The sequence below is a fragment of the Calypte anna genome, chromosome 10 (assembly GCF_003957555.1).
Source record: "Calypte anna isolate BGI_N300 chromosome 10, bCalAnn1_v1.p, whole genome shotgun sequence".
Lineage (NCBI taxonomy): Eukaryota > Metazoa > Chordata > Aves > Apodiformes > Trochilidae > Calypte > Calypte anna.
The window spans coordinates 9,658,348-9,670,138 of record NC_044256.1 but is presented as its reverse complement, the minus strand read 5'-3'; the positions used below and the strand labels follow the sequence as shown (position 1 = coordinate 9,670,138).

Below are 11,791 nucleotides of genomic sequence, written 5' to 3'. Positions count from 1 at the left end.
CCGAGCGGCGCCGGCGGGGTGGTGCGGGCGCCTCTGCATGGCGGACATGGAGGATCTGTTCGGCAGCGACGCGGACTCGGAGGCCGAGCAGAAAGGTGCGGGGCTCCTCCCGGACCCTTTCTTCCCCTCTCCGCGGCGCCCCGCTGGCCGGCCCGGCCGGGACGCGCCGCCTTCCCTGGGCTGATCCTCTGCGGCGGCCGCGGGCGGGGGGAGCGGCCTGAGGGGCGGTGCGGGCGGTGGCGGCCCCGGGACGGGAGCGCTGAGGGGGCCTCCTCCCCTCGGCACTGCTCGGGCTCCTGTCTGCACCTGGGCAGAAAGCAGGGAACCCGGTGCTGGAGCGGCTGCCCTGCGCGGGACGGTGCCGGGGTGCAGGGATGGAGTTCCCGCTCCCCTTTGCAGGAAAGGAGGGGAGCTCCGGGATGGAGCGGTTCCTGGCGAGTTTTCCATCACCGCGTTCGTGGGAAACTCGCGATGGGAAGCGAGAGCAAAATGTGGTTCTGAGAACGATACCGCTTAGGGCTGGTTGGGTTTGTGAAGGAGGAAACGAGGAGCGTTACCTGCTGGCCCCTTGTTATCCTGGAAAGTTTTAGTGCTCATCAGCATCTAAAGAAAGACGGTGGAACACCTCCCAGTCTAAGTCATTGGTATATTCTTCAAACACGGACCTCGATTTCTGTAACTTACCTTCCGAGGCAGATGTTTGTTTTTTTCCTTCTTGGAACAGCATTCAGCAGCCTGCATGTGAGTAGCTCCCAGGTAACTGGCATGTACCTGAGGCAGCTGACTTGCCCTGAAGACACAATGCCAGGTTTAGATTTGTAGGCACTCATAAGCTGCATTTATGTGTGTGCTTATCTTAAACCCTCACTATTTTGGATTGTATCTTCTTTTGTGCTATTGCTTATTTGTTCTACGACTTTAGAATCTCAGATAACAGCTTGTAGTTTGAAACTTCATGTGGCATCCATCGTTCTTCATTGTGTCTTTCATTGGCTGCACCTTTGTTAGAAGACATTTTATTTTGTTGTTCTAGGTAACTGTTATAGTTCTTTCTGACAGTCTTCTGTAGCTTCTCTCTCTGGCTTTAGGGTTGGGTTTTTTTATTATTTTTTTTTTAATTGGGTTGTTTCTTTGGTTTTTTTGTGCGTGTTGTTGTTGTTTTTAAAGCACTGCCCATCATCCTATGTGTACCCTGGTAGGGGCATTTTAACTTTTAAAAGAAGGATGTTTGTTTTGCAGATTCTGATTCTGGATCTGAATCTGATTCCTATCAGGAGAACGCTGGCTCTGGTAGTAATGCTTCTGGAAGTGACAGCGACCAGGATGATGACAGAGAGGCAGTAAAACCTAGTAATAAGGAGTTATTTGGAGATGATAGTGAGGATGAAGGGGCATCCCATCACACTGGGAGTGACAATCACTCTGAAAGATCATACAATCGCTCTGAAGCTTCAGGACATTCTGAGCATGAAGATAATGACCAGTCAGATGTGGACCAGCACAGTGTTTCAGAAGCTGCTCACGATGAGGAGGAGGATGATCACGGGCACGGGTCAGATGAAGGCAGTCATCATTCAGAGGGAGATGGTTCTGAGAAGGCCCATTCAGAGGAGGAGAAGTGGGGCAAGGAGGACAAGAGTGATCAGTCTGATGATGAAGAGAGACAGCAGAACTCTGATGATGAGGAGAAAGTGCAGAACTCTGATGAAGATGAAAGGCCCCAGGGGTCTGATGATGAAGAAAGACTTCAGAACTCAGACGAGGAGAAGATGCAGAACTCTGATGATGAGGAGAGGCCACAGATCTCAGATGAAGAGAAGATGCAGAACTCGGATGATGATGATGAAAGGGCCCAGCACTCTGATGAGGAGAAGATGCAGAACTCTGATGATGAAGAAAGGGCCCAGCACTCCGATGAGGAGGACCAAGAGCACAAATCTGGTAGGACTGACTGGGGCAGCTATTACTTGCTCCTGGTTTCATCTCTCTTTCTTGTTTCATTTATATTGGTCTGAAAAGATCCAGATTTCAGTGTAAAGGAATAAGTCATGTAGCTTTCAACTGTAGTCACCTTTGTAATGTCTTTTTTTTTTATGCATCGCTTTTAAATTCATTTTCATCTGAATCAACTTGTTAATGCAAAACATTTTTAAAATATGTGGAACAAAATTTTTAACTTGCTGAGAATGATTATGCTCCTTGGTAGAGTCTGCAAGAGGCAGTGATAGTGAGGATGAAGTTCTGCGAATGAAGCGGAAGAAACCAATTGCATCAGACTCAGAAGCAGACAGTGATACAGAAGGACAGAAAGGTAAATGCCACATTGCTTTGTGGGGTTTGGGTTCATTTATTGCTCATCTTATACACCCCTTTCATCTGCTGCAGAACTCTGCTCTGTGGTGTGACTGTCATGCCATGGAAATAACAAAACAGCACAGCAAGAGTCTTTCGGGGGGGGGGGAGCACAGGCTGTGTTTCTGCTGATTGTCTCCTGTTACCTCTCTCCTTTTTTCAGTTTCCTTCCTGACAGGAAGGTTTTTTTGTGAATGCTGTTTCACATGTTTTTACTCACAGATGTGAGAAAGAAGTGCCTCTGATCAGGGCAGCCCAGAGAACCTGTCCTAGGTTTGGTGATGTTTGCTGGCTGAGAAAGAGATGTTGATTCTTCTGAAAAGTGACACTTCCAAAGCACCCAATGAAGTTGCTGTTTGCATATATTTCAGTTGTTTATTGGTGTGAAGGATGATCTTTTAATTCTTTTCATGCCATTTTTCAACTGGATTTTCTTATTAAAGGATGAAGCCTTTTCAGAAAAACATACCTTAAATCCTTAGCTTAAAAATACACAGGGAAAATGTTTTTCAGGGTAAGAAAATAATTTGTGATATACAAATACTTGCAATTTTTGACCTTTGTTGGTGATTTTTAAGTGGTAATAAAACTAAAGGCTGTGGTAATGTCTTTTTTTTTTCTTGTTGCATATTGGGTTGTGTGTGCATATATATTTTAAAGTAGTACTTTTTTTCTGCTCAAGAGCATGCAGATGTCATGGATCTCTTTGGAGGTGCAGATGACATTTCCTCAGGGAGTGATGGAGAAGACAAACCACCAACTCCAGGACAGCCCATTGTGAGTAGACTTGACTTTTCATATGATAGACATTCCCATCCCCTCTGAAATGTAGAACACTGATTGAGTTTGATAATAATTAAGTGAAAAAAAGAATAGCAGCATTAAGTGAGCATTACAGATAATTTTGCCCTCATTTTTATACTTAGCAATATCATAGGGATTATTTTATCTTCCCTTTCCCATCTCGACCCCACTTTCTCTGCTTGAAGGAAATAAAATGAGTAGTTTTGGTAGCCATCAAGTAAAACACAAAGTCACGGTTGGTACATCATACAGCAGTTTGACAAGTATTTTCATTTAAGATCTTTAATATTTTTTTAATATTATTTTTAAATTAAAAATATTTTTTAACCTGGAAGAAGTCTTCCATTTACTCTGCAGTATTTAGCTGAAATTGTGTGTCAGCTCCTTTGCCTACTGTCTTTGGTCTCTTGTGTTTACACTGGTATTTGAAATCCCTTTAAGTGGCAAATAAAAATGCAGAAATTAATTGCTTCCCCTGAAAACGTGTAAGTTCTGTTACCCAAAGCTTCCTGATCTCTGTCTGTGCATACAGATGGCATTTCTTTAAGCATAGTGAGAGCAACAATAGCCAGATGGACTTTCTTCACTGAGCTCCTGTTCTCCTTTTTTTTTTTTGATTAGGATGAGAATGGACTGAGTCAGGAACAGCAGGAGGAAGAGCCTATTCCAGAGACCAGAATAGAGGTAGAAATACCAAAAGTAAACACAGACTTGGGTAATGATTTGTATTTTGTGAAGCTGCCCAACTTCCTAAGCGTGGAGCCCAGGTAATTGCACATAAGATACATGACTGATAATGTTCCCTCATATTGCTTTTGCTTTAGTAATACAGTTAAATATATTGGCTGTATTTTTAATGGTTGACATTAAGATTCACACTTTTGGATGTGATCAGACAATAGAAATATCTATTACTGTTACCTAGCCAAGTGCTGAGTACTTTTTTTATGAGCTTGGGTTTCGGCTTGGTTGAGTAACATTTTGTCTTTAGAAAGTTAACAAAAATATTTAATTGAAAGCTTGTGCTATGAGTTGAATTTTAAACATAGATTTAGGCAGTCAGAGATGAGAAAGCCAAATGCACAGAATCTTATGCACTTTTGAGTGGGAAAAACATCATTTTGGATTTTAGAATAAGCCCTTTTTTTATTTTTGTGTGCCAAATGTACTGGGTAACTACAAAGAGGCTGGTTACTCATTTTCCTGGCTATGTAACCCAAGCTTCTTCAAGTAGAGCCATGTAGAGGATCTGAATGTGAAAGGGCCTGTAGTGGGTGGTAGTGAAGACACTTGGGTAGAGGCCTCCAGTGGTGCAGAATCCATGCAGTAAATTACTGCAGAAATGGCATCAGTGCCTGCTGTTGTGCAGTCTATAATTTAAAGCTTTCAAGCATGTGTTATTTTGTGCAACCCTAGAATAATCTGGATTCATTTTTAGAATAATAAAAACTGTATTATGTAATTTATTGCAGACCTTTTGATCCCCAGTATTATGAAGATGAATTTGAAGATGAGGAGATGCTTGATGAAGAGGGTAGAACTAGGTTAAAACTCAAGGTATAATGTTATTTTTCCTTTTACATTCATCTAGCCACATTTCTTCAGTGTTAATAGACACTGATAGCTTAAAATGGTGTTTTGAGTTGCAGATCAGAAAATCAAAAGTGTGGACCAGTTCAGCTCTAAGGAAAGTTGATTTGTTTTAGTAATAAATTAAAAAAAAATCCCACTTCATAGCTGTATTTCACCTATAAAAGTGATACCTTTTGCCTTCATTTCTTTGCATCATGCTGCAAATTACCTACCCTTCTTTAGTGTCTTATCTTACCTTACCTGTCTGGAGTATATTTTACCACATTATTCCTTACTATGAGTTAGAAGAAGTGTTTCGGTTTTTTTCTGCACAGGTGGAAAACACAATACGATGGCGAATGCGACGAGATGAGGAGGGGAATGAGATCAGAGAAAGCAATGCCCGGATAGTCAAGTGGTCAGATGGGAGGTTAGTTTGGATTTTTTGCTGCTGAAGGGAGGTTAGTTTGGATTTTTTGCTGCTGAAGGCATACAGTTGTTCTTAGGGTGAAGTGCCATGGTGTGCGGAATTGGAAGGCAAACAAACTTTGATGTCACTTTTGCACAATGGAAATGATTTTAGTCTCAGTGCTTTGAAAATTTTATCCTTTGTTTAGTTTGTATGGAAATATGATTATTAACTACAAATAAAAAGGAAACATGAAGGCTTTCTCCATTTATAAATGAGGAAAAAAATAGACTGTAGTGGCTTTGTCAAATAACTGATACATCAATCTCTTTCAAGCATGTCTCTCCACTTGGGCAATGAGGTCTTTGATGTGTACAAGGCGCCACTGCAGGGAGATCACAACCACTTGTTTATCAGACAAGGAACAGGTCTACAAGGACAGGCTGTTTTCAAAACAAAGTTAACCTTCAGGTAAAAATTGCTGTTCTGTATCAAATATTTCTGCTACTCTTGCAATTAAGTGTTGTAACTAGTTATAAAGATTAGAGATATCCGTTAGTAAAGTTTCGTAGCTTACCTGTTTAATAAGAATGTGCTGTTTTCTGAAGTCACTGTTTCAGTAAGATTTTTCCTTAGGTGTCCCAGTTGGAGAGGTTAATGTGCCAGTAACTAATATGTATGCTCCATGTATTTTTTAAATATATATATTTTAGGTTGCATTTTTAAGTGCAAACCCTCATCTGAATCAGAAAGAATATTAATATTCCCTGAAACTGACCCTTCTCCTAGTGCACAGTCACTGCCAAGATGATGATGACAGCATATGGGTATGAAATGTGAGGATGATTATTTAGACTGGTAGTGGACTGCATATGATTTGCTGAGAGGAACTGATGTCTTCAGTAGCTGTTGCAATGCACGTAAATAAGCAGATAAAGAATGATGTGTTACTTTTGTGCAGATGAATCTTTGAAATCCAAAGTATGATGCCCCTACTGTTGTCCTTTAAAAAATTGGTACATTCCTTGGAGACACATTTAATCCACAGCAATTCTTTAACAGGCCACACTCTACGGACAGTGCCACTCACAGGAAGATGACTCTGTCTCTGGCAGACAGGTGTTCAAAGACCCAGAAAATTCGCATTTTGCCCATGGCAGGCCGTGATCCAGAGTCTCAGCGCACAGAAATGATTAAGGTATTGTGGCATGAAACTCTTATCTGCTGATTCAGTCTAAAAAATCACAGCTTTAGTATAGCTGAACATGCCTGGACAATTGATGACTGAAAAACAGTGTGTTTTGGAGTTGTAGGCAGGAGCTGTTAGCTATGGGCACAGGTTACTTAACCTTACGGATTATAAAAAAAAAATCAGAATGTGCGCAGCCTTTGTACTTCTGTGAAATTGTTTCCAAAGCTACAGTAGAGGTGCTCTTGAGTTGATTTGGGTTTTTTTCCCTCCTATCAGTCTTTATGTACTGCTTCTCTTTTTGGCTAGAAAGAAGAGGAGAGATTAAGAGCTTCCATTCGTAGAGAATCTCAGCAGCGAAGGATGCGGGAGAAGCAGCATCAGCGTGGGCTGAGTGCCAACTATTTAGAACCTGATCGCTATGATGAAGAGGATGAGGGGGATGATGCAATCAGTCTAGCAGCTATCAAAAACAGATACAAAGGTGGCATCAGAGGTAATAATAAAACCAGCCTGTAAGTAGAGCCTGTATGATTAAGCAGATGGATTAATTTCACAGAGAGTCCTGGTAAGATTGGTTTTTTACAATACATTTCCTTTGATACATGAGGAGACGTGAAGTCAGCTTGCACAAGTTTATTTTGTTTACCCTGGAGTTAGATTCTGCCATCTCTTTGAGGAACTAAATGTTAGAGAATGCTTTTTAATATTCTGTCTTCCTTACCAATTTCAGATGAAGATAAGTATTTGTCTTTTCATTTTTTTCTGTAGAGGAACGTGCTCGAATCTACTCTTCTGACAGTGATGAAGGCTCAGAAGAAGATAGAACACAAAGACTGCTCAAGGCAAAGAAACTGACTAGTGATGATGTAAGAAAAGTATTTTGTTCTTAAGCTACTCCTTTTCAGTTAGGAGCATTTCCTGCACTGGATCCAGGTTTTAAGGCTGAGACACATGTAGTTTGATTTATGCTGTAATGATTGTATTATTTGACTTGGTGTGCTTTCCTTGGTAATTCATCAGCAATTTCTTATGCACTGCATTAATTCATAGACCTGAGTAATTCCCCAAGGAGGTCAGCGTTGTTGCTGCTGATTTAATGGTGGAAAAATGTATGCAAAGTTATGTAAAATGACTTTACCAGAATTATGCAAGGAGTAAGAAGACAATATCAGAATCCTAGTGCAGTGTCTCTTTAGTTTTCTCCTCTTTATTATGCAGCAGACCACACTGCATAAACATTGCTTAATTTATTACTATGTTTTAAATTATTATTATGTTTTAAATTATTATTATGATTAAGATGTAGGAAGCATTTTCACATAGTGTTTCTTCTCTGTTTAAATAGGAGAGTTAAAAAATGGGGTTTAAAAGAGTTAGAGTCCATTCCTAAATAGATGTTATCCATCACCTAAGTATCATCCTAAATGTTAGGCTTTGATCAGGTTAACTGTTAGCTGTAGCAGAAGTGATGTTTTCTTAAGTGGGTTTTTTTATTGGTTTATAATTTATCACTGCTGCATATGAACAAATGGATCTCCATGTGTATAATTTGTGCAGGTTTAGTTCAAGTATTGTCACTTCTCCTGAGACAGTGAGACATAACAGGATAGCACTTTCCAAAATTGACAGAGACTGTTTCTGAGATTAAAACTTTGTGATTTTCATACAGTGGAAGAAAGGGAACCAGGAAGTATAAGGACTCAGTTCTCTATCAGCTCTCCCTGTTGTAGTCTGGTTTCCTGACCCTTCTCATTCTAAAACTCATGGCAAAGAGCTGTCAGGTGTTTGCTATGTACCTTGGGAAGCTGGAAGAGGAGGGAACTTAAATGGCAATTGATGCTGTCCCTTGGCTTCCCACTGCCCTATTTTGGAAGGAGTTGGGTTGGGTCAGGTGTTTGGTCCTGGTTTTAGCAGCCCGTTAGTTTGCTTTCTTTTAGACATCACCAGTGCTGCATTATTGTGGTCTTGCTGCTGATCAGGATAGCACAGCCATGAGGTGCAGCTGTGCCTGTGTTTCTCTGGAGCTGAGCAGGGCTCAGGAGGGGTGGTTTGGACACACCTGAGCTCCACTGCTGGTGGTCACCTTCACTTTTGTGGCAGAATAATAAGTATCAACTGGCTTAGCTTACCAGGTTCTTATTACTAACTTGTAAGGTATGGGAGTTGTTTTTACACTGGCATACTGGTTTGATTAACCTTCCTGATCTATTTTACTGTAAATTGTATTTTATTTAAAAGTTTATGCATAGAGTATTATGCAGAGGTTTAAAAAAGGAAGGGTGAGTTGATCAGTGTAAACTCATGGAAGATTTTTAACACTTTATATAGCACCATTTTCTTTAAGAGATTATTTTAACTCTTTATTTTAACTGTTGCCCTACAAATTCTTCCAGGTACTTTCCTACAATAATATTTAGCATGCTAGTCTAATAGCTGCTGAAGTGGCTAGAACCTTATTCTTGAATTTTAAAGGCTTCCATAATAAAATGTCTTCTTCTTAAAAGAGAAATAAGCATAGCTTGCTATGTGTCCTACTGAATGAATGCATGTCAGACTTCTACAATCACAGCTGTTAAAATTCCAAAGTTATGTTTTACTGACTGATACAGGGCATAGTTCTGAGTATGACACATGCTTCTATAATGTAAGAAATTTTAATTTTTGAAGAGGTAACTGTGCTCTCATTTGCATTTCTGTACTGAGCTTTCTGTAAACTTCTTTGGAGGTATTTCTTATTCCCCAGCCTGCTGGGTATTTGCTACATTCTGAATGCTTGTTCTCGCTGCTGTGGCACTTCTTCCCTTATACTTATGTCAGCTGAGTAGTTGCATTAGTGGGCAGAAGTAAAAATTAGTTTTCCTTTTAAAGGCAGATTTTGGCTTTGTATTGTACACTGAAGAATATTTAATATTTAAGAAAATACGGCAGTAATTCTGGAGAGGAAAAGTGTAGATGATGATTAATATTATGGAAGCACAAAACTGTAGTTTTGGGAGCTCTGTTTGTAGAAATGTAATTATTTCTTTTTAAGACACTACTAGTTGCTAGTTCATGGTTTAGCAATGTCAGGATTTTGCAGTCCTAGTTTCACAGAAGACAAGGTGTAGTGAACAGCATTTCTCTGCTACTTGAGGAACAGTAGCCTCCATTTTAAAATTATGTGACTTAAAGGTAGTATTCCCATCAATGCCACAAAGGGGTGCTACAGTATTAAAAAAAACCCCAGACAACTCAGTGGTGCATCACTGCTTCAGTCACTGCCTGGGAAGTATGGTGTGTGTGATACAGACCCTCATGCATGAAGCACAGGACACCTTTACACAGACTTGGCTGTTGACTGTCGTTGTCAGTCAGCAACACAGCACAAATCTTTGTTCTGATAATAAATTGTTACCATTACTGCCAACATCAATCTGTTATTGCCACATGGCAAGTAGTTTTAGTGTTAATGTTGGTAATTGGGGGTATTCTGCTAAAGAGGAAGATGAATCACTTAACAACAGCCTAGCTCGATCACAAGAGAGTGCTTGGTCTGAGGAAGAAGCTATCATTGAGGTTCCCACCCCTACCCTTCTGTTTTCCATACTTAAAATTACTTCTTAACTGATACTGTCACAGTACTAACTTACTGTGTTAATAAGTAACATAATAAGTAATTCAGTAAGCTCTGAATAAAAAAGTGCTTATTAGTGTTCTCAAGCTATAATAATTCACTGAATTTCTGAAACTCAGTCTTTGCTGTTTCTTAAAATCCAAGTAACATGTTTTGCTTCTAAGAAAAAAAAAGTAAACAAAACAAAACCAAAACCAACAAATGGAAAAAGGGATGAGGCTACTTAGATCTGGGCTTATTTTTAAAGGTATTCTACTTTTTATACATTAATTGAGCTACCACTTCCTCCTCATGTCAAAATGGAACAGTTGATGTTAACAACTAGTGAGTTGTGGTTTGATTAAACATTTTTATAGCATTCTGATTCAAAATATTGTTTGGAAGGATGATTTAGACTGAACTGCCAGAAAGGCACATGGAATAAAAATCAACCTGTTGTCTTATCTTTAGGTGCTAAAAACTGCTTAGCCAGCCTATGGAAGTCATGGTATTGCTTGCAAATATCTAATTAATGACTTAAGTTCATTTGACCAGCACTTTGAAGCCTCCTAAATTATTGTATTTCTTGTACTATAAACTGTTGTTCAGTCTCAGTACTAGTGGTTTCTAATCACCTTTTCCTTTATGCCAGAGAGTGGTTTAGTTTCATGGGGTTTTTTAAATGAACAAACAAGCAAACTACCTATACCCTTACTAAACTTATTCTTTGCCTCAGTAGCTCTAATTTTGGGCATAAAAGTGGGGACCATAAGGGAAAAGCTTCTGGGTATTTAAAAATTCAGTACAAATTCTAGGAATTACCTGTGATCATAAGACATTTTCTTGCTGAAAATGATGTTGCATGTGCCATAAATCCAGATTATGCCATAGATGACTTCCAGCCCATAGTTCTGTTTGAAGCAGATGCAGATCCCTGCATCTCAGGCTTGGGTTTGAGACTGAAAGCACTGGTACATGAGTCCTGCCTCACAGAAACACAAAATGGAAAAAATAGAACTAATAATTTAGCTTTTCTTATAAGGAAGACTTTGAAGTCTCTTTGTTGTTGTTCTTCCGAGTTTTTTATCTTAGCTTGAAGTATGTTGGTTTATTTTTGTCCTTTTTTGCCTTTAGGAAGGTGAACCTTCTGGAAAGAGAAAAGCAGAGGATGATGACAAAGCAAGTAAGAAGCATAAGAAATACGTGATCAGCGATGAAGAGGAAGAAGATGATGATTAATATTGAGGAAGCACAAAAGTTGATTTTTTTTTATATGTATTTATATATATATTGTACAGTTCTCTTACAGCAAAGATGTAAGTAACCATAGTGGGGTTATTTTGATAAAGGAAAATTCCACTGAAGTCTGTGTTTCTGGTGTGAATAAAGTTTTTTGACTTCCTTTTACTTTTTAAGATTTTTTTCTTACTGCAGCAACTGTTGCACTGGGGATCATCACAGTGCCCTTTTTTTATCTTGCACAGTACATTCCAGTATTGAGAAGTTTATTAATTCATTATCAGATTGAATTAATCTGTGATTTTTACTAAGTTCATTAGGAGAAACCATTCTAATCTTTATAAGAATGCTTAAATGCTAAGTTTGCCCAGCTGGGGTATGGTCATTACCTTACTCTGTTTGTCTGGAGAGGCTGGAAGAATTTATGGGTGGTATAGAACTGCTCTGCTTTTTTCCTCAGTATTCCTTATTCCTGTTGAGTGTGGACAGTATGTAACTGTGCTGGTATATTTTGGTGACTGAAATATTTCTTACCATATTTGAGTAAACTGTGAAGCTCCTGCAGTTAGAAGGATTAAGTGATCATGGAAGACCTTTCTTTTTTGTTCATTGAAGCCCAGAATAAAAATCC

The 11,791-nt window shown here is 39.4% G+C and overlaps 1 protein-coding gene across 1 annotated transcript; it reads left to right on the top strand.

The window, feature by feature from the left end:
* LEO1 (LEO1 homolog, Paf1/RNA polymerase II complex component) lies at nt 1–11,328 on the top strand. Its single transcript, XM_030456824.1, has 12 exons — nt 1–95; nt 1,240–1,941; nt 2,207–2,311; nt 3,035–3,129; nt 3,778–3,923; nt 4,629–4,713; nt 5,064–5,158; nt 5,474–5,608; nt 6,200–6,335; nt 6,636–6,822; nt 7,098–7,195; nt 11,056–11,328. Exons 1-12 carry the CDS (start codon nt 38–40, stop codon nt 11,158–11,160), a joined length of 1,947 nt encoding a protein of 648 aa, XP_030312684.1. The 5' UTR covers nt 1–37; the 3' UTR covers nt 11,161–11,328.
* Nucleotides 11,329–11,791: the final 463 nt, after the last annotated feature.